The following is a 27,600-nucleotide window of genomic DNA, read 5'->3' as shown; positions in this document are numbered from 1 at the left end:
CAATACTACGAGTTGTATTTTCAAAAGTTGAATGGCTGTTGCTATTACTGCGGTCCATGAACGCACCTTGGCTTGTCCCTACAGTTACTATAGGAACGAAACTGTTAGCTAAGGTTTGCAAGCTGAGAAGTAGCTAGCGTTAGTCGTTTATGTGGATGTTGTGAGTTTATAAAAATGGTATGTAAAAAAATATACCTGGTTCAGATGCAATAGTACGGTTGTACCGTACATATATAGCTATACCACTAGAAACCCGTGATCCTCTGATCCAGCCCTTGACTGGACCAAATGGAAAATTGTTTGCTAATGTTACTAACCAAAAGATAGCATAGCAGTTTCGCTGGTTAGCGAGCTAGCTTAATATTTCGAACTGAATTTAGCTAACTAGTTAGCTTGTAAATGTATCTAGGCTGACCTATAGCTAGCTATAACGTTAGGGTGTATTCATATTGACCCTTTGGAATAGCTAAGTAAGTTAACACATTATAAAGTTAGACAGCAGCATTTTGTGGTAAATAACTAAGTTAGTAGATAAAAAAGCTGCACTTTAACTAATGTAGCTATTAGCTAAAACATTAGTTCTCCCTAACTTTAATATTTTGCCAAAAATATCGGTACATTACTACCACAAAATATGTTTCTGCTCGATAACATTGATATTACGATAACGCGTTTGTAATTGAGTTGGCGTTACAGTGTTTGGTGTGTTAATGTACTTAGGGTCATCTAGCTTTAAGTTAGCTATGTGGCCACGACATTTATTTTCTACCGTTAGCGTTAGTGCATAGCGAACCAGAGTGCCCTGGCTAACTAAAGGTTTTCTAACGTAACGTTAACTGTAGACAAACAGCAGGTGATAAATGTTTAAATGCCCTCCGGGAAGACGCTGGAGCACCATTCACAGCCAATACGACCACATTGTGTAACTGTATGGCTAGGCAAAATATTGCTTAACTTCCTTCATGTGATTATTTCCTTCAACATATCCAAATAATCAACCAGTTTACAATGCACCTAGCTACATTTTTACAGAGTAGACGTAGACGCGAGGGACAGTAACTAAATGCATTTACTCAGGTTATGTACTTAAAAAGGCATCTGTGCTTTGCTTGAATATTATCATTTTCTGCTACTTTATTCTTAGACTTTACTGCATTTCTGAGGAAAATATTGTACTTTTACTCCACTGCATTTAGTTTAGCTTTAGTTACTAGATACTTTTTAAACTCAGTTAACGTTACATAAAACAAAAAAAACTATAATCATAAAACTTTAGTGATCCTCAGTAGTAAAATCCCAAGATATCCAGCACTGTGTAAAGTAGCTCAAATTATAAGCATATATGTTAGTTAACATTAGCTCCACCTTTACCATATTTATATGCAAGTTGTTTATTTTATATGCAAGCATATAAATATGATTCAATAATATAAAATATATAAATGTGAATTTTTGAATGCAGACTTTTACTTTTAGCTGGTTACACTGTGGTATTTATACTTTTATTTTAGAAGAGGATCTCAGTACTTCTTTCACCACTAGTTGTTTATTTTCTTAGCCTACTCAGACCCACAGGTGCTGGAGCTAATCTTAACTATGGTAAAAAAACATGTCCTTCAGAGACTCAGGCACAGCTAGGGTCAGGATAAATCCTTGTATTCATCTGACTTGCATGACTTTGGACTGTGGGAGGAAACTAGAGCTATGTGCACAGAAAGTCCTGCAAGGCAAACACAGACCCCTGTTGTTATGAGTGTACAGTTCTAAAAAAAAAAGAACTGCCACTCTTTCAAATGCATTCCTTTTAGGCAGTCATTAATGTTTATCAGTGTATGGCATTTTGAACACTTAAGTCTATTCATACACAAATGGTAGTGCAACCACAACAAAGAACTCATTCTCATGTCACTTCTTTGCTTGTAAGTTACCATGCTAACAGGAAATGTCTAGAGACCTTTAATACTTAAGATTCTCTCAATAATTAAAGGTTCAATGGTTATTTTTGTAAAAAATTGCATTATGATGTGGTTTAAAAGGTCTTTACTACATTATTTTTATACACTTGTATAACTGACGAAAGTAGGTGTGGAGTCGTAGACCCTGTTGGATTATGTAACTCAGGCATCTTTCAAGTCACTGCAAGCTGGTTTTCACAATCAGAGCACTAACTGACAAGAAGATAAGACATTCAGAAATGTGAAACACTAAGGCATGCACTGAACAACGCTGTACTAAATACTGACAATGTTATACACTTTCTGTTAGTTGGAATAAATAGCTAAACCCGAAAAATCACTCATATAGCCTGTACCATCTTAAAGCAATCATACCTGTACAGCAACAAAAAAGGAGCTGTTGACCCAGACCCAATATCAGTATTTTGCTTGTTCCCATTTAGTTTTATCATTTTGCAGGTTTATCTAAATCTGTGACTGAGGTCAGCTTATTTTTGATACCTTTTTGATATATGTATACCACAGTAGAAGTAGTAGTGTTACATTGCTTTGGCTCATTGCTTTGTCTCATTCCTCTGATTTGATCTGTTTCTTGACTTTATCAGGAGGATCGATACGCTTTTCTTACTGAGTGGTATGACCCTACTGCAGCTCTCCTGCGGCGCTACCAACTTTTTTACTACCCTAAAGACGGTTCAGTGGAAATGGTAAATATTTACTACAGCTGTTAATGTTCCAAATTAGTGGTTAGATTGGCACCTTTATTAGGCTGCTTATTAGGACAAGGTTACTGGAATTAGCATTTATCCATCTTTTTTTTTTAGCTATGAAATAAAACTATTTCAGGACACATCTACAGAAAGATGTTGATTCAGTTAAAATGTTTTTTATGCTATTGCTCCAAGCCTGTCTATAATGATCTGAGTACCTTTGTAGCACAGGTTATATTACCTGTATTATGGATCACTGAAATCATATGCTTGCAACTGCTAATAGTTGATTTTTATACAATTATCTGTTTTTCTTTTTTTCAGTTTGATGTAAAGAACCAGCGAATATTTTTGAGAAGGACCAAATATGATGACCTCCATCAAGAGGACCTGTTTGTTGGGAATCGAGTGAATGTGTTCTCACGGCAGCTTAATCTGATTGAATATGGGGATCAGTACACAGCTAACAAACTTGGCAGCAAAAAAGAAAGGTATGATTGGTTAGGTCGTGCTATAAGTCTCCATTATCCTTACTAGTTGCATGCCTCAGTGGATTACATTCTCATGAATCTCCGTAGTTGTGGCTGTTAATGTTTTTTTAAACATTATTTCTACTGCTATGTCTTTTACATTATGATATATTTTGTGCCAGATTGCTCACAGAAAAATACATGTCCTCACACTGTACGTAGTCCCTAGAATGGTAAACTCTGCAGTGATAGAAATGAATCATTTTTTGATTTGTCCTAACCTGTTTTGTTAAACTGCTATGTTATCTACATTTATTATCTAGAGTGTAATGAAATTATCATAATACTTGCATATTGTCAGTGATTTGACACTTATCAAACTACATTTGCTGCAGAACGAAACAAAGTGGCAACAAAAATGGCAAGTTACTTAACACTTTTTCCCCTAGCATTTTGGCATGATATCAATCAAATTTTGCCAAATCTTGTGCCAATGTGACATTGATCTTTTGTCTACAATACCAGATCAAAACGTGTTTTTATTTTATTGTATTTGCCTAATAACTTCTGTAAATAATTAGCCATAATTGTAGGTTTATCACAAAATTGCAAACTATGCTTACATAAAATACTATTAGCGAAACATTGGGCATAATCAGGCCATATCTTAATAGTAAGCCCTGTACACAAACCTGTACTGTGGCCACAGTTTGACTTCCATCTCATAAATACTGACATTATTTAGTATTTAGTATTTAGTATTAAGTATTAAGGTGTCTGATTTTGATACATTTTCTTCTCTCGGTTGTAATATCAGGTATGATACATTCACATCCTGGTGTGTTTTCTTTTTATTTATCTGCCTTTTTTCCCTGTCACCGTTTTTACAGAACCCTTGCTTTGATAAAGCCAGATGTAGTTACCAAGATCGGAGATGTCCTTGAGTTGATATACTCTTCCAATCTGATTGTGACCAAAGCCAAAATGACAAAACTTTCATGGTAAGACCAAAGTGTGTCTTGTCTAACAAAGTCATAAAAAATAAAAAACTAATTAAATCTCTAATCTTGCAATGTATTAAACTTTTGTCAAAGAGGGAGACACAGGCAGTTTGGTGCCATAATCCTCACGTTAACAGATGGTTATCTCTGCTTTCTCACACACATTACTGTAGCCACATATGGTATGCCAAGGGGCAGAGAACGTTGGCATTTAATTAACTACTAACTGTTTTATCAGGTGTTCATTCAATGGCATTATCAAGCCAATCTCACTCTCTGATAGAAATGAATAAAATGAGTGTGTTTACTTCCTCAAGTATATATTCCTGATAGTCCTTAAGGATGCAATAATGTTTTTACTTTGTTAATTTATAGCATATAATTTCAAGTTGATCCAGAATTTTAAAAATACTTACTTATACTTTTTTTTAAAATTCACTCTTAATTTTTGACCTGAAACCAAAAACAAGTTCTCCTAATTCTCACTATCATTTGTATTTTTTATATTTTATTAATTCAGGCAAGTATTTGTTTATGCTTTATGTAGTTGTTTCCCTGCTGCAGTCAAAGTGCTATCTCGGTAAAAGACCACTAATTCATGGTAGAAAAAAAATAATTGGTCTAAAAATATTAGAATCATCCTAATCATCACCCCCATAATTTACTTGCAAAATCAAAGTGCATGGCCTTAGTGTCCTCAGTGGTAGTGGAAAAAAGCTTTTATTTTAATACTGTCACCTGTTTATTTCCTCAAACTATTCCAAAGGTAAAATATTACAACCGATAAAAGGATCAGTTCCTCACAGTAATAATATTGACCTCTCTTTGGTACACAGAGTTTGCATTCAATATGTGAGATAATTGGATCACTCATTAACTCCATTTATGGTTGTCTTACATTACAGGAGTCAAGCATCAGACTTTTATGTTGAACATCAGACAAAGCCTTTTTTCAAGTGAGTATGTTTGTAAATGATTTGCCAGTTTTGAACAGGTATGAATAGCAGTGGAAGATTTGATAGCTGGCCGGTCATTAACAGACCTTGTGATAGTGAACCATATGACATTTGGACACATTTAGTGCTGCTGACCTACTGCTGGTAGCTATTCAATTTAAATGAATGCTTCATTTTGCAGTAACCTGATGCAGTTTGTGTCCTCGGGCCCTGTGGTTGCCATGGAGCTAATGGGTGATGAGGCCATCTCTATCTGGAGGAGGCTCCTGGGACCTGCAGACTCTGCTGTGGCGCGGAGGGAGGCACCACAGAGTGTCCGTGCCCAGTTTGGAACAGATGGCATCAAAAATGTTGGTCATGGCTCTGACTCATTTGCTGCAGCAGCAAGAGTAAGAATGAAAAGCATTATTCATGTTCATATGTGGCCTTGTAGCCCATATTTTATGGGCCTCATCTCTTCTCATCTATCCTCATCTCACTGCGCTGCAGAACTGAGAGGTTGAGGAGATCCTTTGTCCCCACAGCCATTAGACTGTTTAATAGTAATATGTTTAATAGCAATTGTTGATATGTTATTTATGCTATTTATGTTATATGTTATCTGTTAATTATATTTCAAATTTTATATTTTATAGTGAAATTTCTGTTTAAGTTAATATAAGAGCTGCAGGACAATCTGAATTTCCCCCATGGGGGATGAATAAAATATCTATCTATCTATCTATCTATCTATCTATCTATCTATCTATCTATCTATCTATCTATCTATCTATCTATCTATCTGTCTGTCTATCTATCTATCTATCTATCTATCTATCTATCTATCTATCTATCTATCTATCTATCTATCTATCTATCTATCTATCTATATAATATCCCTGGCAAAACCTAAAATAATATATAATATTATAATATATTGAGTTTTTTCTCTTTTTTTATTTTACTAGGAGCTTGAATTTTTTTTTCCATCCACAATTGGCCATGGTCCCTATAACACAGCCATCTATACAGACTGCACATGCTGCATCATCAAACCTCATGCCATATCAGACGGTAAGGATCACATGTCATATAAGAGTATCTACAGCTAAAACTGATTTTATTTATACATGTTCTATATAATACAACATGGCTACACTAATTATGTGTACTGTCTGTTTGTTTATGTGTTCGATAATATGTCCATTATGCAGTTGTAAAAAGAACTACCCTAACTTGTATAACCTCTTCCATCTGGTTTTTAGTGTTTGTGCCACACACAAAGACATAACATGGTTACAGAATTTGTCTTTGGATTCTTCTAAATCCCTGCCCTGATCCGTGCTCATGGAGCATGCCACTAGAGCTCTGACCTATGAAACGTGAAATTCTCTTGCCAAAGCTGAAGTATGCACATGGCAAACCACTGACTGCACTATTTGTGCAGGACATGTAAGACTAAACACAGTTCTTTAGAATGAACAGGCTCACCATGCTCCCATATAATTTAATCTGATCTATGTTTCTGATTGGCTCTTTATTGCTTATCCTCAGGGGTAATTTGCTAGTATATGATTTGAAATAGGTTTTTATTTTGTCCCCATGTATGTGCAGTGCTTTCTCTTTCTCCTTTGTTTTCGTCTTTAAACTGAAACTATAGTACTATTCCTATGTTATATATTGTATATATATATGCACTCCCCTCTAAAGGTATTGGAACTATGTGGCCAATTCCTTTATTTTTGCTGTAGACTGAAAACATTTGTGTTTGACCTCAAAAGAAGAATACGAGACTAGAGATCAACATTTCAGCTTTTATTTCCGGGTATTTACATCTAGATCTGATACACAGAACATTGCACCTTTTGTTTGAACGCACCCATTTTTCATGTGAGCAAAAGTTTTGGGACATGTGACTGACAGGTGTGTTTTCTTGCCCAGGTGTGTCCTATTACATTGGCTATTCAAACAATAAATAGTGCTGAATGTGTACACTCAGTTTCAGATTTGGGTTTTGCTTGTGCAGACTGCATATATAGTTTGAGGTGTAACTAACATGAGAACCAGAGAGCTGTCTATGGGTGAAAATGGTGAAGCTGAGAGAAGATGGAAAATCAATCAGAGCCATTGCACAAACATTGGCCATAGCCAGTACAACCATTTGGAATGTCCTGAAGAAAAAAGAAACCATTGGTGTACTAAGTAACAGTCTTCGAATGGGTTTTCAAGGAAAACAGCAGCAGTTGATGGCAGAAACATTGTGAGACCTGTAAAGAAAGATCCTAAAACAACTATTAGTGACATCAGCAACAACCTCCAGAGGGCAGGAGTGAAGGTTTCACAGTCAGTTGTTCGCAGAAGACTGCATGAACAGAAATACAGAGGCTACACCAGAAGATGCAAACGACTCATTAGCAAGGAGGAAGGCCAGGCTGGAATTTGCCAGGGAGTAGCAGAAGTGTACAGAAACATTTTGTATGTCAATATCAGGAAAGATGCAACCAAACTGTTTCGGAGATCCTTCATCATGCAGCAAAATATTGGCCCAAAAGACTGCCAAAACAACAAAGGAATTCATCAGGGGCAAGATATGAAAGGTTTTAGACTGGCCAAGTCAATCTCCAGACTTAAACCGTATAGAGCATGCATTTTACCTGCTTAAGAGGAGACTGAAGGGAGTAACCTCCCAAAACAAACAATAACTGAAAGAGGCTGTGGTGGAAGTCTGTAAAAACATAACACAAGTGGAATGCAAAGGTTAGGTGATGTCAATGGGTCACAGGCTTGATGTAGTTATTGTAAGTAAGTTATTGTAGTCTTATTCACTTTAATCTATTTTAACTCTATCTGTTCCAATACTTTTGCTCACCTAAAAAGTTGGTGTTCCATTACAAATCATGAAGTCTTCTAAGATCTTCCAGATGTAAATACCTGGAAATAAAAGCTGAAATGTTGATCTCTTATCTCATATTCATCTTTTGATGTCAAACCCAAATGTTTTTATTCTACAGCAAAAATAAAAGAATTGGCCTTACTGTTCCAATACTTTTGGAGGGGAGTGTATGTGTATCCTAATGCTGTCCCTTTTTTAATAACTCCCCACTCTATCTACATGATATATAGGTGTTCCAGGACTCTGGTACAGTGCACACTGCTTACTGGCATGAACTTTCTGCCACACCTAAATAGAATGGAGCCATCATTAATGATTATAGATGCATTGTCACCTTCACTGCATCAATAAGTAAAAATGCCTGTGAAACATCTATGGGAGAGAATATATTAAAAACAAAATGCTTTGTAGGGCATGATTGAGCAGCTGTTGATTTCAAAATCTGCTGCAGTATCAAATTCTACTAACACATCAGATCTTTTATTTGTATGAAGATTTCTATTAATACTTAATTATTGATATTAATTCACATTTACTTGACCATATGCAGTGTTGCAATCAAAGTTTGCAGTGGTAAATGCTAATATATGTTACTGCTATGTCTAGGGGTTAGTGAATTGTCAGCTTTCTTCTTGGTTTATAAATGTAAATTTAAGGACATAAATACATTGCACAACTAAATGTAAAATGCTACAAACATTTTCTTACTTATATGTTTATTATATTATCGACAATTACAGTTTCCTGGTTAAGTCATCACTTTTAATCATTGATATCTCTTGCTCTTAATTATAGATTTCTCTATTGTTGAGGCACATTTAATGTAAAGTATCTCTGCTGTTTGTATATGTCTTTGGAGCTGTTTATACAAACTGTAAACCAATATATTTGTGTGTACCCATGGCTTAATGACTTAATGAAAAGCTGACAGTTTGTTCACTGAAACATAATTACAATACATTCTTTAATGCGCACTTACTGGTGCAGCATAGTCCAGTCCACTCCTCCTGAGGCAACAACAACAACGAGCTCAGTTTTTAATATAAGTCCAAGCTCAAGCTGTGCTTTAAGTATAAAATACCTGATTTGAACAGTTGATCACATGTTATGTTTAGATCAGCAGCAAGTATTGTCACCACCAGAGTGACTACTTTCTGCCAGACTTTTGACTTTCAGTTGAGTTTTATCAGAATACTCAATAAGTACTGTAGCACAAGCCAGAAACTCTGCTCATGAGAAATTAGGATTTGGTATTCAAACCTTTGGTTTGGAGTTTAATCATTAAAAATGTTGACTTAATCACTATGTTTTTCAATGCTTTAATGTGACCAAACAATGTTTATCCTAATGTGACACCTGTGGTTTGATCCAAAAATAGAAACCCAGTTTGAAGTGCTTGGCTAGCCGAGCCCAGACTGTGGTTGCCAGTCAGTTCAAAGACAAATCAAATCAAAATACTCGACTATTTTCATCGAGGATCACTTAAGAGGCTAATGTGTAGTGGTGACAATGGAAATTCTGACTGAAAATCTACTCAGGCATGATTGGAATAGAGAAGCTTCTGTTGCCAGGCACCCTCAATAGGATCTCCTAGCAACAGCTCCAGCTGCTTTTGGGAGCTGTGCTGAGTGTGTGCTTATCCCAGACAGGCTGCTGCTGCTGCCTGGGGAGGGCACAGAGGAGTCAGGATGCGATTACTTAAATAACACACACCCAACTAGACTGTGACTGAATGCTTATCCAAATAAGAAAGAGATTTATGAGCACTGGTGCAGCACCCAGTCCAAAATGAAAGTGAGAACTGCACACAGCAGCATATAGAATTAATGGAAAATGTAGACACCTACTGTCCTGCCTGACAAGTACACAGGACACTTTTATCAGGATGTCAGACTGAGATTATTAGTCTGGCGCCCTCTTTCAATTATGTGTGTCTGCAGCAGTCTGACCTTCACTGTTACCGCTCCACCTTTGTCACTGTGGCTGAAACATTTTTACCGTAATGTACAGCTAGTGTCAAGAGGTACTGTACTGTATCTTTAAAGTACATGTTAACTCTCTGGACAAAAACAGACCATACATTGCACAGTCTCACAGTATGACTGTACTTTGTCCGAAAGAGAAAACTATGTAATCTAACGGTTGTTGCAACATAAAACAATGTTTGTCTCAACAGGAACATTATAAAGGCTTTTTTTTTTTTTTTTTGCACACTCAAGCCATTTAACAAGACTAATAAAAAAATATATTTGTTCTCTGTTAGCTTAGTTGAACCGTGCTTGCTACTGCAAAGGTTATTTGCTTAGGATCACAGTTTATTGCAGCACTAAACATCTTAGTCGTTAATCTGTATAAACTTCCAGAAAGCTCATAGAGATAGATAGACATGCAGATAGATATGAACAGCTTTGATGTGTTCACAGGCCTGAGTGGGAGGATCCTGAACTCCATATCTTCAGCCGGATTTGAAATCTCAGCCCTGGAGATGGTAAGATTTAAAATTTTTTCTCCTGCCCTTGTGCTTTGGTGTTTTGGAATCTGTCACACATCTACAGCCATGGATATCCGTTGACTGTGTTCATGTAAACCACACATACATTGTAACTGATATGTGTACTATATTGGCAACCCGACCTCATAACTGGACTCAGTAGTATTGCTGCAAACAGTGGCCTCTGCCAGTTCATTGGTTTTGCCACATCTGATATGATGCACATTCTGGGCTACAGGACAGAAATAGATCAATCAGGATTTGATTACTGGGACCATTTTGTTCTAAGGATATGATCACATAGACTTATAATTTTTGTAATCATAAAGATATAATTCAAAGGACACTAAGTGATGTTTTTTTCATTTGAGTTAAGCAAAGTTACTTTATTCAGCTCTGCTCTTTCATTTTATGGAATGCAATTTCCTATGTCATTGTGAAACTTGCATTTACTGTATGTGATTGTTTTTAATGACTAATATTTCCCTTCCACAGTTCAATGTTGACCGGGCAAATGCGGAAGAATTCTATGAAGTTTACAAAGGCGTCGTTACGGAATATCCCGTGAGTATAAACACTACATTGTTGTGCCATCAGGAAGTGACTACAATAAAGTTCTGTCATTTGCTACATTTGAAAGTAGTAATTATATAAATGCTGTGCAATGCTCTCTCAGGATAGAGAGAGACAAAAGATGTAGCAGATTTTGTCAATATGGAAATGTTTTAGATTGAGTTGTGTGTTATCATTATCTATGCAATTCTTCATTTGAGTAAACTGCATTGCAGTTTCAACTGTATTGCCTCTTCTCGTTGCAAATAGAGTATGGTGACTGAGCTGTGTTCTGGACCCTGCATGGTCCTAGAAATACATGGCACCGACACACCAAAGTCATTCAGGGAATTCTGTGGGCCGGCTGATCCAGTGAGTAAAACATTAAAAATGGTCTCCTTCTTCCTTCTTATACTATATATCAGAAGTCTGCAAAATTAATTCACATTTGTAGTAGTATAGTGATGAGAATATTTTAGAAATTCTATAAATTGTTTTTCAATAGACTGGATTAATATGGAAATGTACAGAAAGAGGCGGTACATGTACTTTTAAGAACTACAACTTCAGAAAATATTTTAATATATTAATAAAATAAAGTCTATCAAAATATCAAAAGTCAGGTTATGAACATCACTGCAAATGATTTTTCATCTCTCCAGTTCCTCTTGAATTGAATTTTTCAAATCCCCATGTTGTCAAAGATGGAAAGAGAAATATTTTCAGATGTGACATACGCTAATTTGCCAGATTAGATGCAACTATCTGAAACTAACTGCAATCTAATAAAACTGCCCTGCAATAAACCATACATTTATGAAGTTTCTAATGTCAGGTGTTTGTAATATCAGTCTACCTTTAAGCTTTTCCTATATTTTATATATTAACATGTGCTTGTTTAATCTGAATAAAATCAACAGCAGTGGTTTATTTACCTGTTTTGAGGCTTTCAAATATCACATTGTGGATGTTTTTAAAGGAGTGAGTAACTAATGGAGCCAAATATGTGGCACTTGTAAACACAGCTGGAAGTCAGACTAATTAATTGGGGAGTTCAGGCATATTTTTAATTTCAAGCTCTGAATAAATTACGAATCTTTTGAAGAATCATGGATCAGTTATCAGTTAGTTAAGTTTTTTTCCCCTTATTCATTAAGATTTTGTGGCCAATTCGATAAAAGTCTTGTCCTGTTTAAGGAACTTGAGTGTGTCAACGTGTGTGTCTATTCCTGAATTCTTCGGAACCAGTGTTGCAGGGCTGTGCTATTACATGTTATGAAATCTAATGGTAAGATGCTCTGCCTCCAATCACTCTTTTGGTCACCTTAAAAATGACACACCTGCACACTTCCCCTAAAGGTTTTGCATTTAGGGCAGCACGGAATTTACCCACGACTTAGCTCTTAATGTACCCTGCTCATGACTTTTTTAAAAATTTACATAATTTGTTTGCTAACCTTCAGCCCTCCAGGCCACAGTCAAAATGTTAGCAACAATGCAGCCACAGAGGAAAAACACTGGATACTTAATTAGCTAATGATTGGCAGGTCACATGATATTTCACCACTGCTGATTGATGCCAAAATAATTACACATTTGCAACCACTCTCTTTTACTTTATTAATTAGTCCTCATGGATGTGCGTCGCATTTGGTTTCATTTAAGTAACCCTTATTGTAAGCAGTAGATGTTATGTAATCATAGCATGTTTCATTAATGACTGGATACATTTAAGTTGGTTGCAAATTTAAATTAAAATGCATTCCACACATCTGAAAAGTACAATTACAATACAGTATTTACTGTGAAGTTGCCCAATGTATTTAATGTAATTCAGGTTGCTGCATGAGTGTTACTCCTTTGTGGTGAGCATTTGTTCTCAGCCTTGTTTATCTCACTGTAACTTCTTGGATTGCTTCAGACTTCACTGACTAACTGGAAGCACATAGATTTATCACTCCATGACCTCAGACCCACCTTAGTATTATCTGACAAATAATCTAAACATCTGCACTCCTGTTTATTAAGGGAGTTCAGCCATTTGATATATGCAATAACTGGAAAGTCACAGCAACCCTGAGACCTCAGAGTTGTGGTGTTGTCGACTGATCGTTGTTGTTGGACGCTAGCTGATGGAATTACTGACAGGGGATGTGTGTGTCTGTGTAACATTGTTTTAAAAACTACCAAGTACTGTACATTTTCTTCTCAGATGTAATGTGTAAAGACATTGAGATGTCATTAACGGGCCAACAGATTGATCTAGACAAACACTGCAAGGGCAGATTGTACGAAGAGGTCACAGTGCTTATTAATAGTTTGCTTATTAATAATCAAGGACTAGTTGTTTGTGGTAGGGATAGGTTATTGATTACTTCCAGTTGACTAAAGACTAATCTGTAAACAGCATAGGTATTGTGTGAATAAACACATCAATTTAATTCAATGCACTCCATTAGAGTGGAGAACAGAAACAGAAATATAAGACATAACATAAATGACTCTTTTAAATAGGCATCATATATCTCACACACAAGGATCTCTGTCTGGTCACACCTCCACACCCTTTGCTGCCTTGGATTGAACTCACTCAGTCATGAGATTGTATATGTCTTGTGATGTGTCTTTATGTGAGAGTGGACAGACACAGCAGTCCTCTGTTAGCCAGTCCTGACCCAGCTGGCATTTTCTCAGTCTGCTAGATGATAAAACATGCTGTGTTGCCTCACGTTTTCTTAGAATAAATGATCAGTGAAAAATATTATTAAAACTACTTGAATTTCCTGGTATATGAAGCTAAGATACTAGGAATGCATTACGTTGTTTAAAAAGCTGCTTTTCCTATTGATTTTTAGCCATGTAAGTAATGCTTTTGTGGAAAAACCTATCATCTGTCCCGGGTCTCTTAGGATGGAAATTGTAACTGCAGGTGCTGCTCTCCAAGGCTTTATAACATTACAGTGATTTCCTTAGACTACTGTCCAATTTACTACGAATAATTTCCACAGAGTTTACATTTTTTGCTTAACTCACTTGCATTCACAAAATTATATATACAATCAACATCTTGGGAGGCATAGGTTCTTTTTTTATCTGGTCAATCACTATGTGATAGTAGCAGCAGCTGGGTTAATGGAAAAAATAATAGAGAAATAGAAATTCTTGTATATCATTTTATGATAAATTACAAATAGTTATAAACACTAATGCTGTACAGTATGAAAAAATATTACTGATTTTTTTATTTTAAAATAGGCTATTTTAAAACCTTATAACAGGCAATAGCTCCAAATTTTAAAAAGTTGGAAGTCAACTGTACACGATATTGTGTCAGGTGTATTTTCATGGGTGAGGCATATTTTGTTTTAGTATTAAAGTGACTTGATATATACTTTGTGGTGACTTTGTTTGTGAAGTGCACAGAGAGAACTCAATTTGAAGGTTTTAAAAGTAAAATTGTCCCCAGTATTTCTACTACTATGTATATATGTTTGCATACTTAGGTGCCTTACAGAATGTTTACGTATACGCTATGTTAAGCATACTGCATATGACTGGACTGAAGTCAAGGTTTCAAAAATGCAGTTTTATATATCACATTAAATTCAATTCTCACAAACATGGCTCACAGTCGTATAGACCACGGTTGTAGCCATGTGCAGCATAACAGACTTGCATATCCGTGCTTCAGCAGGGTTGGGCAGTCAGCCGTGCATGAAGGATCAGATGTGAGACTTTTCGATTTTTGAACAGTCATGTAACCACCAGGTCACTTTGCCCCGGACGTCATTGTCTGCAAAAGCCAGTATCCATTATGTGAACGTCAGTCTAGCGTACTATTGGACTAATAAAATCTAATTAAACACTGTCAGCAGGTTCCTCATGGGTAACTAATGTGATTACAGAGAGCAGCGCTTTGCAAAGAATTCGTTTTTTATCTCCCACTAGTTTCCCCTTATCCATTTTTGGCTTTAACCTCATGGGGTATGGGGTATGTAAACAACAGGCCTCTGGCTGCTCAGGTTCCATTTTGCATGTAGTTTTGCACAGGATGCAGTTTTTTGTTTTGAAGCAGAAAATGAGATCGTACACAATTATGTAATTTCTTTCACAATTCCACAGCCATGTAATGTGGGTTCTGCTATTGCTTCTTCTTGTTCTGATTGACACTGTCATTTATATACACAATTACACCAATTCAACAGATGATGATATTTGCTATTTAACATAAAGTACTTTATTTAAATGCCTTGGTCCTCTTGTCTAACTTTCTATAATAATCGAATATTTTAAAATCTGATAAATGTGTAAGATCAAAATGCAATATACTCAGTTGACCGTCGCTCCCAGGTGATATACCGTTCCCAGTATCCTTCAACATGTTTCTTTCTTTCATGGTCAGTTCAGGGGTGTGTAGCACAATCATTTAAACCAGGAGACTTGTTCTCCACAAGGTTGTTGTTTGAAAAGACAATGAATGGCTTTGGAGAGAAGGTTGGGTTACTCTTTCTGACCTTGAGATTTGTTAGTGCCTTTTGTGTGCACCCTCATAAATCACTTGAGGAACCTTTGTTGTGTGAGTTTCTATTATCTTATATTAATATTTTTCAGTAACAATAGTTAGTTGACTAATGTGTAGTGTATTTTCTAGTGTATTTTCTTTGGTGCCTTATTAAAGATTAAACATGCTGATGTTATATTTCTTTATAGTGTAAAATGTCACGTGATTAGCTTGTATTAAACATTACACAAGTACTATATGGTACATACAGTAATGTTTGCATTCCTTTGTAGTTAATAGTTGTTTTGCTGAATGAATTATTCACATATTGTGCCTCCCCTGATGGTGGACCCTGTGGGAGGGTTGCATTTCCTGGAGGCAGAGTAGCAAAGGGCAAGAGAGTCTGGCTTTGTCCTTGGGAGTGTCTGATGTTGAAAGGAAGCAGATAGACACTCAAGTTCAAGTTGCTGCCTGGAAAAAGTAGTTACTATGTGTGACCCAGCGTAAAGGGGAACTTGTTAAACTGTAAAATAAAATGTTTCCTTGTCTTATTTGTAGTAGTATAGTGATGAGAATATTTTTAGAAATTCTATAAATTGACTGGATTAATATGGAAATGTACAGAAAGGGGCGGTACATGTACTTTTAAGAACTACAACTTCAGAAAATATTTAAATATATTAATAAAATACATGTAGAATATGTAATTTAAAAATGGTAATTATGATATACTAGATATAACTGTAGAATGGAAGGGCAAGTATCAGGTCTTGTATTATAGACTGAGACTATGCTGAATTTCCCATTTCATTTATTATGAAAAGTAAATAGGAGGCAGTGGTGCTCTATCTCCAATGAGTCAGTGTAAAAGGTTTGCACAGTGTCATTGTCATTTCCTCTACATGATCATATGTTCAGCTGCTGAGTAATCAGTTTGCCTTAGTAATGTAGAAGAGTACAGGATGTTCACTTTTAAAACTCGTGATTATATAAACTTAATATTTGCACAATGTGTTCTCACATTGATTAGTTTCATGTTTAATGTTGAAGTTGAATGTTAATAGGAGGATTTGTCAGCGTTTTATCAGTCAGGGAACCCTAATCAAGATGTTTTCATTCAACAGGAAATTGCACGCCATCTTCGTCCAACCACATTGCGTGCTCTTTACGGCAAAGACAAAGTGAAAAATGCAGTGCACTGTACAGACCTCCCGGAAGACAGTGTTCTGGAGGTGGGTGGCATTTCACCGGCACACACACATTTTACTCCCCATGTAACTGTAAACTACACCAACAATATTTCATCTCTGTAGTTCCTATGATACTACAAATAGGTTTCCTCATTGTCTTTCAGTCCATGCATAAATAACTACCCTGCTTTTGGGCAAGAACAAAACCCCTTCGAGTCTCTGAAGCCGAGTCTCATGACTCTGCTCTGTGGGCTGGGCAGTCTCAGATCACACTGGTTTTGAGGAGAACAAGAATGGCAGAGGAATTTGAAACAAAAGCATTGTTTTGCAGGGAGTGGGTCTGACCCATCTAGCGTCATTGTTCAAGAAAGCTCCTGATCTGTGGCCTCGACAAATGCCTCCTTGTTAAACATTATAATGTGACTGGATGAGCTTCCATACAAATGTAAAGGGCTTGTGCAGGGAATTTATTTTTTACTATTCTGATATCAGAGAGAGGACTGTGATTCTTTGGTTTTACATGTTAGTCCAGTTGGTACAAGATTTTATAATGTCTAATTTTCCTTTTCCAGGTGCAGTATTTTTTCAAGATTTTGAGCGGGTGAACACAAACAAGGACACATATTTTACCTCCATATTCAAAGACTTTCACAGTTTTTCATGTTTCTGTTTATTGTTTCAGCCTTATGCAGATTAAATAAAGTGACAAGAGCAGACTCTTGACAAATGTTTTGATCTTCAACATTGAATTATGTATTTTCACACTGACTAAACATCTTATTACACTGGATACTGCATTGCCTCTGATGTTCTCTAACTTTGACCAACGACTTTGGTATTGGATTCATACATTACACTTTGAAAAAAATGTACAACTGCATAAATATAAAATTCTTCTACCATGAAAATGGCTAAAACATTCAATAGTAAGTTGCATCACTTTATGTGATGCCTCCAGCAAAACAGATTTTAAAGCACTGAGTTGCCACTGTTTCCATGGAGGTGACAGTCATCTAGGCTGGACCCACAAAGCTCTACACTATGAATTAAGAATAAACAGATGTAAAGAATATCAAACAGAAATGTCATTAAACCATATTCTACAGCTAAAGGTGAACAACAAAGAAAAGGTGTACAACTTAGATAAAGAAACACGGACCAAAAAAATCCATGGAGCGCAGTCATTTACTCATACATGGGCCTTAAAGGTTCAGAGTACCATGCTAGTATTTCAGTTAGTCAGAGCACATTAAAACACATTCCACACTCTCACATTAACTAACACACCTGCACACCTTGGACCACTAAAGCTGACATAAGACAAAAGAGATTACAACAGGACTACACTACATCACTGGACACTCCAAACATATTTAGAAACCACATTAGGATGAATTACTTGGGGCACAGAAACACAGCTCGCCACACATCAGTAGTGGAATTGCGGATTTACAGTAATAGATGAACACATCCCATGGCTCAAGGAATATTTTCATTTTGAGTAGAATAAATATTTGCTATTGCTACTCCTGTATTTTACATTCTAACCCTTAACAAACACACAGAAAAAGCTAGTGTAAAGCACGTGGATTAAGTGTAGGTCCTGTATATTATGAATGTTCAAAGACTAGTGGTGTTTATCTGATCTATATTTTATTTTTTTGAAAATAAGCGTGCTCATCATGGCTAAGGTCACGAATTGACTGTGATCTTGACATCAAAACGTCCTTGATAGCGGTCTTTCTCGCTATAGTCAATGTTTGCACCATATACTTTGCACTCAATGCGAATCTCATGATTAGTAGTGAGATTGCTAAATTGAATGGCCACCAGAGGCTGCAGGTACTGGGGTTGTAGTAGTTTACCATAGTATGGGTAATACTGGAGAGGAAATCCTCCACCTATGCCATAGTAATTGATCTCTCCAATCTTGCCTTCATCTTCTTCTTTCTGCAAACACAATTAAATTTGACATAAAATGTTACCTTACTATGTCTACTACAGACAAATATACTACACAGTGTGTACTAATACATAATGACCTGATGCCTTCATATCTTATGTACCTTATTTTTGCAGTAAATAGGGATCAAGTTGTCTGTTGCTTTGGTGTGCAGGGCCTCTGGGAGTGACTGATTGTTAGACGGAGGCTAAAAAGAGAAACAGTGGTTGATGAACAACATCCTGAGCAGGTGGTTTTGTCACATTTCATTGGGGTTGGCAGCAGAATCAGGCTGCTGCTAAAACCTGTGGTTTTACATGAATTCAGCAGGTTTACATACATCACATCAAGTATTGTTTTTAATGCTCAATAATTCTGGTTTATTCAAGATATAACAAAGTTTGGGACATTAATGACTGTATAATGTGTTACAGTGATGTTTCCTTAGCTAGCTGGTTTTAGTTGTATTTGCAGCCATTCTGTTGTATTGTCGACCAGTTTATTTTAAGTTTCAAAAAATGTGAGATATTGGTATCAGAAATTCCTCAGCTGAAGCTGAACTAAACATTTACTATTCACTACTTAGCTGCTGATAGTTACCATTTAAGCAATATGACATGGGTGCAACAATGCGCAGGTGTTGCACTGAGCCGGTAGCTTGATGCAGCAATTAGGAGCAGGTTACAGAAGTCTGCTAAGCTCATTTCTTTTACTTCACACCATTTTTTTTCATTTGTAGTCAAGCTGTAGCCTTCAGCCCCAGCTGACACTGACTCCACGTGACATCACTTGAGATAATCTAAGACTTCACACAGCTTCCTTCAGAGCCACTAATGGTTTTTGTACTGTATTCACCTGTGGAGTAATACTGTAAACACTTAATAGGCAAAATCAGTAAAATTCCCCTTTAAAGAAATTAAATAATTTTGCATTTGAATGATATAAAGGAACAGTGTAGTTTCAAAATTATACTAAGCATCCTGGTCTATTGCTGTAAGATCCAAATAATGTTTTTATTCTGCTTATTTCTAAAAGATAGAAAGTTCAACATTTTTTATAATACAACTCATCTAACAAAGAAGTGGTTCCTTCCCTTTATCCAGGCGGATTTATCAAATACACTTTACTCATTTTATGATAACATATTGTTGTTTCATTAAAATGTTTGAATCAAATTCCAGACCCTATCCCTTTTAGCAGTACATGCTACTATAACAATTAAAGCTAGAATGATGGAAGTGTCCATTAAACTTACCCTTGGCCTGAAGTTGACAATCCTGTTGAGTTTGACAATGAGACATGGCTTTCCAGCCTCAAAGCCAAAGGACGGGTCCTCCCCTGAGCACTTGCCAAGCCAGGACCTATAGAAGCGACAGGCTTTCCTCTGACTATGGTCCTCACCTTCCAGAGGACCGCGGTCTTTGTATGGCTTAGGGTCTTCTGCAAGTGATACGAAAAAAAAAGGTGTAGATCTAAGTAACTACCATACACCCAAAGCAGTCTTTTTTCAAACATGTTCTTAAGCGAACATATGATATTTTACTAATGTTAGTTTCATTTATTGCTAGTAGAGCAAGGTACACAAATATGAGAGACAAATCTTGATTGACAACTGTTACATACCCATCAGGGATCAGCCAGAGAGTATGACAATCCCTGTATGATTGGCTTATACTTGCCTCCACAGTTTTCAAATTTCGTTTCATCAGTCTGACGAGCATCGTCATAATGTTCAAGGAAAATCCTTATACTCTTGATGTACTTCTGATATGTAGTCGGATCAGACTTACTGAAAGATATTTCAGATTTGTCTGAGCGTGGAGTGTGTGATAAACCTGAAAAACACGGCATGGTTTTAGTAAGACACTACAAAAAAAAGGATAATGTATTGATTAGAAGAGACTTAAATGCAACAACTTGGGAAAAACAAACAATATTAAACTTTTTTGTGTGTTTGTGTGAAAAGAAATGACTTCCTGACAGAATCTACACTAAATGTCATGCATCCTATTCTTTGCAGGGCTCAGACAGACACTGGTGGATTATCTCAGGACAGCACACAATGTAGGGTCTTGGGGATTTCCTCAGACAGTCTCTGTCAGCTCTTTATAGCTGTAATTTTCCACAGCCCATGTGCACAAGGCCCCAGGGAGGCGTGGCATGAGGAGAATGAGATGGGTAAAAGGAGTGAAATTAAACATCATGTTTGTGAACTTTTTCCCCGCTTCACTGTTGGATATGTTTATTTCTTGCTGTAGTCAGGAGCAAGATTGGAGTTCTGTGTGCAGCACAGACAGACAACTAACATTTGAATTCCGGTGGAGGCTTGTGAGAGTTCACCAATCCCCTGCCCCCACCCATTCACTCTCACGTGTGTCTCTCTCACAATGGAAACTTTTAGCCCCAGAGTGAGAGGCGGGCTTGAGCTCTGGAAAAAAAAAAAAAAAAAAAAGAAAAAAAAACCTCTAACTACTCTCTGCTTCCTTTATCATGCCACTACTGGAAACTCACTTCAGCAACTCACTGCTTTGCTTTGTTGTTTTGCCCGGCTGCTCTTTGATTGTCAGCAGTTGTGGATGCCTGACAGACGAAACGACAGGAAAACTAACCCATGTGCAAGAAGCCAGTCGTTTTCAGTGACTGCTAAAAATACTGCCAAGGCTACAGCATGTGCTGCGCAAACAAGTGCTGGCACAACAAGACAAAGCTGGGCACTTAAAATCTGCGCCGTCTCCAAGCTTGGAGGAAATTTCGAAACACTTACTGTGCGACTGTAGCAGTGTTTGATGGCGGTGTTCTTAAGATTACAGATTAGAATTTTTCTCCAGCAAAACAAGCTTAGAGGCCTCTTAGCTGTGACAAAACCAAAGCATGTCAGCTGTGACACATAATCATAGCACACAGGAATCATTTTAGTCACAACGAGTGTAAGCTACAACCGTTCCCACTAGCTTGAGGTGGGTGGAGGGGGGGGTACACTGACTGGCTGAGAGGAGTGAAGGACAAAATGGCTGAACCTATCTAAGGTCAGAAAGACTTCTGATAGAGTAGCTGCTTATAGGCACACCCCAACAGTCATTTTTAACTCAGTGAACCACAGGCAGCCTCACTGTTGCGGGGGCAGTTCTGATCTTTCAGCTGATTGCTATGAGCTGATAAAACATCCAGCAGATGAATCAAAAAGGCAAGAAAAAAAAAAAAAGGCTGACTTGTATTTACCTGGGGGAGCCACTCTGTCCTGATAGGTGGGTTTGTAGTTACTTAACGTGAGCAGCATTGCCTGAATGGTCCCAATGAAAATTCCAGCCAAGCAGCCATAGAATATCACGTAGAACAAGAAGATTTTTACTGTAGGGAAGGAAGAGAGCAAAATAATTAGGGCTGCAAAAAGAAGTAGATTAACTGATTAAACTGCAATTATAGTGATACTAAATTTAATCGTTTGTCATTTAGGAAGCAACAGTGAGAGGATGCACTGCTGTTGTATGTTTGGTACATTATATTTTTTATTACTTAATTATTCAAAAATAGTTCCTCAAACACTCAAGGGAGTTTGTCATGAGCACTTTTTGTTAACTGTCTGGACATTTCACTTACCACACCATCAGTTGATTAATAGACAGAAAAATGTTGTAAGTGCAAAAGCTGTCTGTATCAGAGTAAGACCAGGGCATGGAGAGAGGAGGCCCAGTGAGCCAGCTCAATCTCCTGCAGACCTCTCCTGTGGCAGGAGATAACGCTGTGTTAATGAAGCTGTGACTGACAGACCAAACAGCAGTGGCTAATTTGAACAATGTCAGAAAAGGGATCGCAGATGATGACACAGAATAACATTGTGTGTTTAAATAGTGCTGACATTACATGTGTAAGTATTGTGTTTAAAAGAAACTCTACATTCCTTTCTTCCTTGCATGAGGGCTGGGAGTGTTGTGGTTGTGGTATGAGTCAAACTGCCTCATGCTCAATGCAATCATCAGCATCTGAGCACACAGAGTCATGGATGCTGCTTTTGATTACACTGTATGCATGTTCTACAGGGAGGGGAGGCTGGTGGGACAGGTGAATCTCCCACAGACTCTCCGCTCTGTGGCAGGAAATAAGGCAGTGGCACTGATGTGACAGACCCACTGAACTGGTTTCAAGGTGGCTAATTTGGAAGTTAATTACCAACCGGAATCATGTGAAGTGAGTGTCACAACAACTGTATATCCATCAGGAATGGATTGAATAGCAGAGCGCTGCCAGACTGCCAAAATCAGACATAGCGCGATGCCAAAAGATGGCTGTAACTGTAGGTTAAATCAGTAAAAAGAAAATCTGTAATTAAATGAATGAGATTATTGAAAGAAGCCAGAAATGTTCATATTCCTTTAACAGAAGTACAAAATGCAGGATTTTAAGTTTTTTCTATAAATCAGAAACATATGTTAATATACCGAATCTTCCATTTAGGCCAAGAATACATTTACAATTTAAAATATCTCTTACAGCCAAAACATGGATGTTATCTGTGGGTGCTATGAAAAAAATACACTAAGATTGTCCTATAAACTCCAAAGCAGAAAGTAAGTGGGCAAGAAATGCTAATTAAATAGTTTTGCTCTACAGCAATGGCATAAATAAAACCAGAAAAGGAAAAAGTGAGGCTAATTCAGTTAAAAGAGGGCAGTGTTTTTAATGCTGTTCCTGTTGTGAGAGGTGACACGGTGGGGGAAGGGTCTGCATCAGAGGTGGCTGTGTTGCTGACAGAAATGAACAGTGACTCATCTTGCTTTACTGGAACCGTAGCCCCCCTGCTTTTGCATAATTCGGGTAAATTTTAAATGAAGTTATAACAAAACAATAAATAAATGAATAAATAAAAACCTTCCACTGAAATTCTCGAGGTTTTCTTGTTTTTGTTATACTCTTAAACAGCAACAGCAAGTTGTTTAGAGAATACAAACAAGCTATGTTGGTTTTTTTATTTCATTTTTTTTGTTTTGCAAAATAAAAGCTTTAGGTTCCTTCCTCCGTTTCAACTGAAAAATTGGCCTGAAGTTCATGGCGTTTGCATGAAAATAGCTAGTTTTTTTTTTTGCCACAAGCTGCCAACGCAACAGCTAGCTGAAGTGTTTTCTAAGGAGCCCGTAGCTGAATGACTGTTTGATGCACCTGTTGAAAGGGAAACTATAGACTGGATGCCTTGTGAGGCAGCAACACTTGGCTGCCAATTTTTAGGAATCCATTTATGTGCAGTGATTTCTAAAGAAAGAAAATATCCACACTGGCACATGCTGTGTGGGTGTATAGTGATTGCAAAACAAATGAAGTCCTTGTTATGGACTCAGGTAAAACACATGTGAGATTTTTTTGTCCTTAGTCATGTTAAAAGCAGAACAGGGCCTCTGTGGAGATTTGAGCAGTGGGATTATTTAAAATAGCCTGAGAAACTTTAAACTACTAACTGTAGATCACTTCTGTGTGAGTACATGTGGATGCACAACACCATTTTGTAAGCAACAGAAGCAGATATAAAGAGCACTGCCCACACAGCTAACTAGCACAGTTATTCATGGGCCTGCTGGTTGGTGAAAGGCAGTTTGAATGGAGAGCACCTCCCCCACCGCCCTGGCGCAGCGTGCTGTGCGGGGACTGTGACCACATCCACACACCACGCTGCTCTGATGTCTCCCCACTTTTCTACTGGCACTTGTGCCCTGCTGAGCCACAGCAGCTGTGCACCACGGTGCCTAGTCCCGACCCTCAAAATCAGCCGTGGAGAAAATGACACACTGACACTCGTCATTTCCTCATTAGAAACAGCGGCATCTCACTTTAACACCGTAATAATAATAACCATAATAATGAAAAGCAGTTAGACTGATGATCCGAAGGGGTTTTGATGATCACGATCACGAGCTACCTGTTGCTTTTGTGGCAACGTCGCTCACTTTTAGTTAGTGCGACATCCCTGTCCCCGCAACAGCAGTGCAGCATACGCACCCTAATACCTTTACTCCACTCGCCATTGACTAACACCACACAACATTTACGGCGACGTTTCCGTACTGAGATCAGCCTTTCTGGAATATTAGTGTTCATGAAGTCTGAGGACCGGGCACGTTGAGCCGGCACAGACAGCGACGCATGTCTCCTTTTTTTTTTCAGAAGAACAACAACAACAGGGCCCTTGAGTTTGGGGGGGGTGGTGGTGGTGGTGGTGTGTGTGGGGGGGTGTCGTGATCTGGCGTGGGGACGAACCGAGCTCCACACATCCAAAAACCTGTCACCTGTACTTTGTAAAAGGGCTTGACGAGCTTAGCGGGTACTGTATAATGGTGTGTAGCTATCTCATCAAACAGACCAGCTCCTTATGTCTTAAAGTAGTGAAATCAGCGGTAAACCGATTACAGCTGGGTCCAGTAATCTCGGGTTGGATTGAAAGTGGGGGGTGGTGATGGGAGGGGGGAGCGGAGCCCAGACCCGTTTACAGGAGCCCCAGTTAAGTTGCTCATCTTGTTACTGGGAGCAATAAAATGGCTTCTGTTTCTCTTCTGCTCTCCCTGGGAGGAGGTGGGTCAAAGAGGCTCCCAACTTTAGCCTTTAGGTTCAGAGGAAAAGTACACATCACACATCACACGCATCACACATGTCCTTCACGTTGACCTTTTTCACAAAGGTCCTTTATTAATGAATGGCCCAGTAGGGACTACGCCTTGTGTGATCATTTCCTATTACAATGTACTAACTGGTCACAGTGGGAACAGCAGCAGCGTGTGGCTGAGGAGCAGTCACTCCCTCATTAATTCATAATTCATACTGTCATAAAGAGCCTCTTCTAGGACCACGGTCGACCTGTGGCACGTCCAGCGTGCTAATCCCGCGAGATAAGCCGGTTTGGTGTTGGACAAATAGGTTTATTCGGGTTTAACACACCGAGTCACGACGCAGCGGCTCTAACAGGTGCTGCCTGTCTGCGCGGGCACGGAGGAGAGGGAAAACACTGCCGCTGATCTGACGTTCACTCACACTTGCCGCCTGGTTAGTTCAGTGAAATAAAGGAAAGTGAGTACGTACACCAACTGCACCCTGTTCGTCCTAGAAACTCCTTCTTCTCTGAGTTCCACAGAAATTTCTTCCAGCCGCCGTCACTGTCTTTATTCCCCGACATGTTAACTCCAGTAGTCCCCCCTCTCTGGGTTTATCTGGGCTCGGCTTGGGTTAGGGCTTAGCGCTCACTGTGAACTGTCCCTCGCAGGAAACGAGAAAGGACAGTTTCGTACCCGACTTCAATTATTGTAGCACACACAATTTATGTCTCACGGAGAGCGGCCCCGCCTGCAAACTCCTGTAATAAGTTACCCGAGGAGGGAGGGCTGGCTTCGGCAAATCACCGCGCGTTGTTGCGTTTTGCGTAAGAGCCGGGGGTGGAGGAGAGAGAGAGGGGGGGGGGGGGGGGCGTTCTTTACAGGCTAGCACACACATGAACACAGCGAGGTCTACAGGTTGTCTCATGTGGCCTTTAGCGTTAAACAGGCGGGCGGGATTCACATTTAAAATAACCGTAATGTATTTATGACGAGTCAAAACTGTAATTTAAAACATCTGTAATGTATTTCTGACTAGTCAAAACTGTAATTTAAGATATCTGTAATGTATTCATGACTAGTCAATTTAAGATATCTGCAGTTACATTGTAATTGCCTTGGTAACCAATGTCTGTCAAGTCCAGGGGCGAGTCTAGGATCAGACTCCTAGGGGGGCTCAGCCCCTGAGTAGAATGTGCATTTATAAAGGGCCTTGTGCTTGTCTCCATAATTGTCCTCCTCTCTCTTTCTCTGCGCTCTCAACCAAATACGAAACTTAACATCCAATCACAGACTCTATAATAATAATTTTATAATAATATAAAAGGTATAAATTGAACCATACCGATTTATATTACTCTTATATTTGAAGACTTGGTTGTTATGGGTAATGCAGTCAGGTCATGTCATTTGGACCTCACTTCCTCACCTGAACCTGGTTGTTTTCTTTGGGGGAAAAAAAATCCTACCTTTAATGTAATCATAAACTGAATGTTCTTTCATTTAAAGTAAAGTATCATCAGTTACAACAGCTCAGGCCCTTGCAAGTGCACAGCTAAGCCACCTAACGTTGTTTGACAGTATATACACCATGGACAGTAACCACACACTTTCTAAGACACAGTCAGCCATGGTTACTATATGTGGTCTAGGAAAGAGAATAAATGTTTGCACGATCCTTGTCATGCTCTCCAGTATGTTTTTTAATGGGGTATAGTCTGTTAAGCTATATCAGTCTCTGGGCTCTGTTCTTCATTAGTAGCAGTGTATTTCACTGTATCAGAGCACAGGTAACTTTAGTGGTGACCCACCGTCCTCCACAGTCAAAGTTACACTGCTCTCTCCACTGCTTTGTTTAATACCTGAGGTTTCACTGCTGCAGGTGTTTTTGCCTTTTCGTCAGGCAAAAGAAATCAATAATTTTTTGTGTTCTCTGGATCCATACATAATGTAAACCTTGAAACTTTAGTTATTAGTCCAGTGACAGTGACCCCTCATCTCTTTCATCATTATAATACCCCATTCTGATATGCTTTCATTGGTTTTAGGACAGGGCGAATTAAAAAATGTTTACACAAGTTTTGTAATGTAATAGTCTAAATAGTCTGGCTCTTGTGTGTATTGTCAGCTCTTCTGTTTATTGTCATAAACAAACAAATGGGTCAGATGGTAATGACAAAGACAGTATGCATCAAGTATATCCTGTAGCTTTATCCATGCTAGAAGCATAGAAGGAATGTTTTTGGAGAGTTGCTCCAAATGTTGTGCAGGCCAAGGACTAAAAATATGTTGCTATGCTAATCATGTTTCTTATTAAACTGTTATATGAGCAGTGAAATCAGTGCCCAGTAAGCATTAGTCAGTGCTTTGTCAGCTCATGCTTTGAAATCA

General features: G+C 38.1%; 2 protein-coding genes across 3 annotated transcripts; one reads left to right on the top strand and one right to left on the bottom strand.

Annotated features, from left to right (window-relative positions):
* The first annotated feature begins 77 nt into the window (after positions 1-77).
* nme7 (NME/NM23 family member 7) lies at positions 78-17,488 on the top strand. Of its 2 annotated transcripts, none has more exons than XM_026304658.2 (12): positions 78-177; positions 2,561-2,662; positions 2,990-3,156; positions 4,026-4,136; positions 5,042-5,092; positions 5,274-5,481; positions 6,040-6,145; positions 10,388-10,452; positions 10,951-11,019; positions 11,278-11,379; positions 16,633-16,740; positions 17,271-17,488. In XM_026304658.2, exons 1-12 carry the CDS (start codon positions 175-177, stop codon positions 17,301-17,303), a joined length of 1,125 nt encoding a protein of 374 aa, XP_026160443.1. In that variant the 5' UTR covers positions 78-174; the 3' UTR covers positions 17,304-17,488. The 2 variants fall into 2 exon arrangements, with proteins under 2 accessions (XP_026160443.1, XP_026160444.1); XM_026304659.2 differs by lacking the exon at positions 78-177 and adding an exon at positions 451-470.
* Positions 17,352-25,939, bottom strand: atp1b1a (ATPase Na+/K+ transporting subunit beta 1a). The gene is made up of 6 exons (XM_026304661.2): positions 25,700-25,939; positions 21,860-21,988; positions 20,320-20,475; positions 19,896-20,080; positions 18,765-18,848; positions 17,352-18,648 (listed from the first exon to the last, which is right to left on the bottom strand). The coding sequence occupies exons 1-6, from the start codon at positions 25,791-25,793 to the stop codon at positions 18,391-18,393; spliced, it is 906 nt and encodes a 301-aa protein (XP_026160446.1). The 5' UTR covers positions 25,794-25,939; the 3' UTR covers positions 17,352-18,390.
* Between the last annotated feature and the right edge of the window lie 1,661 nt (positions 25,940-27,600).

The sequence above is a fragment of the Mastacembelus armatus genome, chromosome 4 (genome assembly GCF_900324485.2).
Source record: "Mastacembelus armatus chromosome 4, fMasArm1.2, whole genome shotgun sequence".
NCBI classification, from domain to species: Eukaryota; Metazoa; Chordata; class Actinopteri; order Synbranchiformes; family Mastacembelidae; genus Mastacembelus; species Mastacembelus armatus.
The sequence above is the reverse complement of the archived record's forward strand: the minus strand, read 5'-3'. Positions and strand labels throughout refer to the sequence as shown.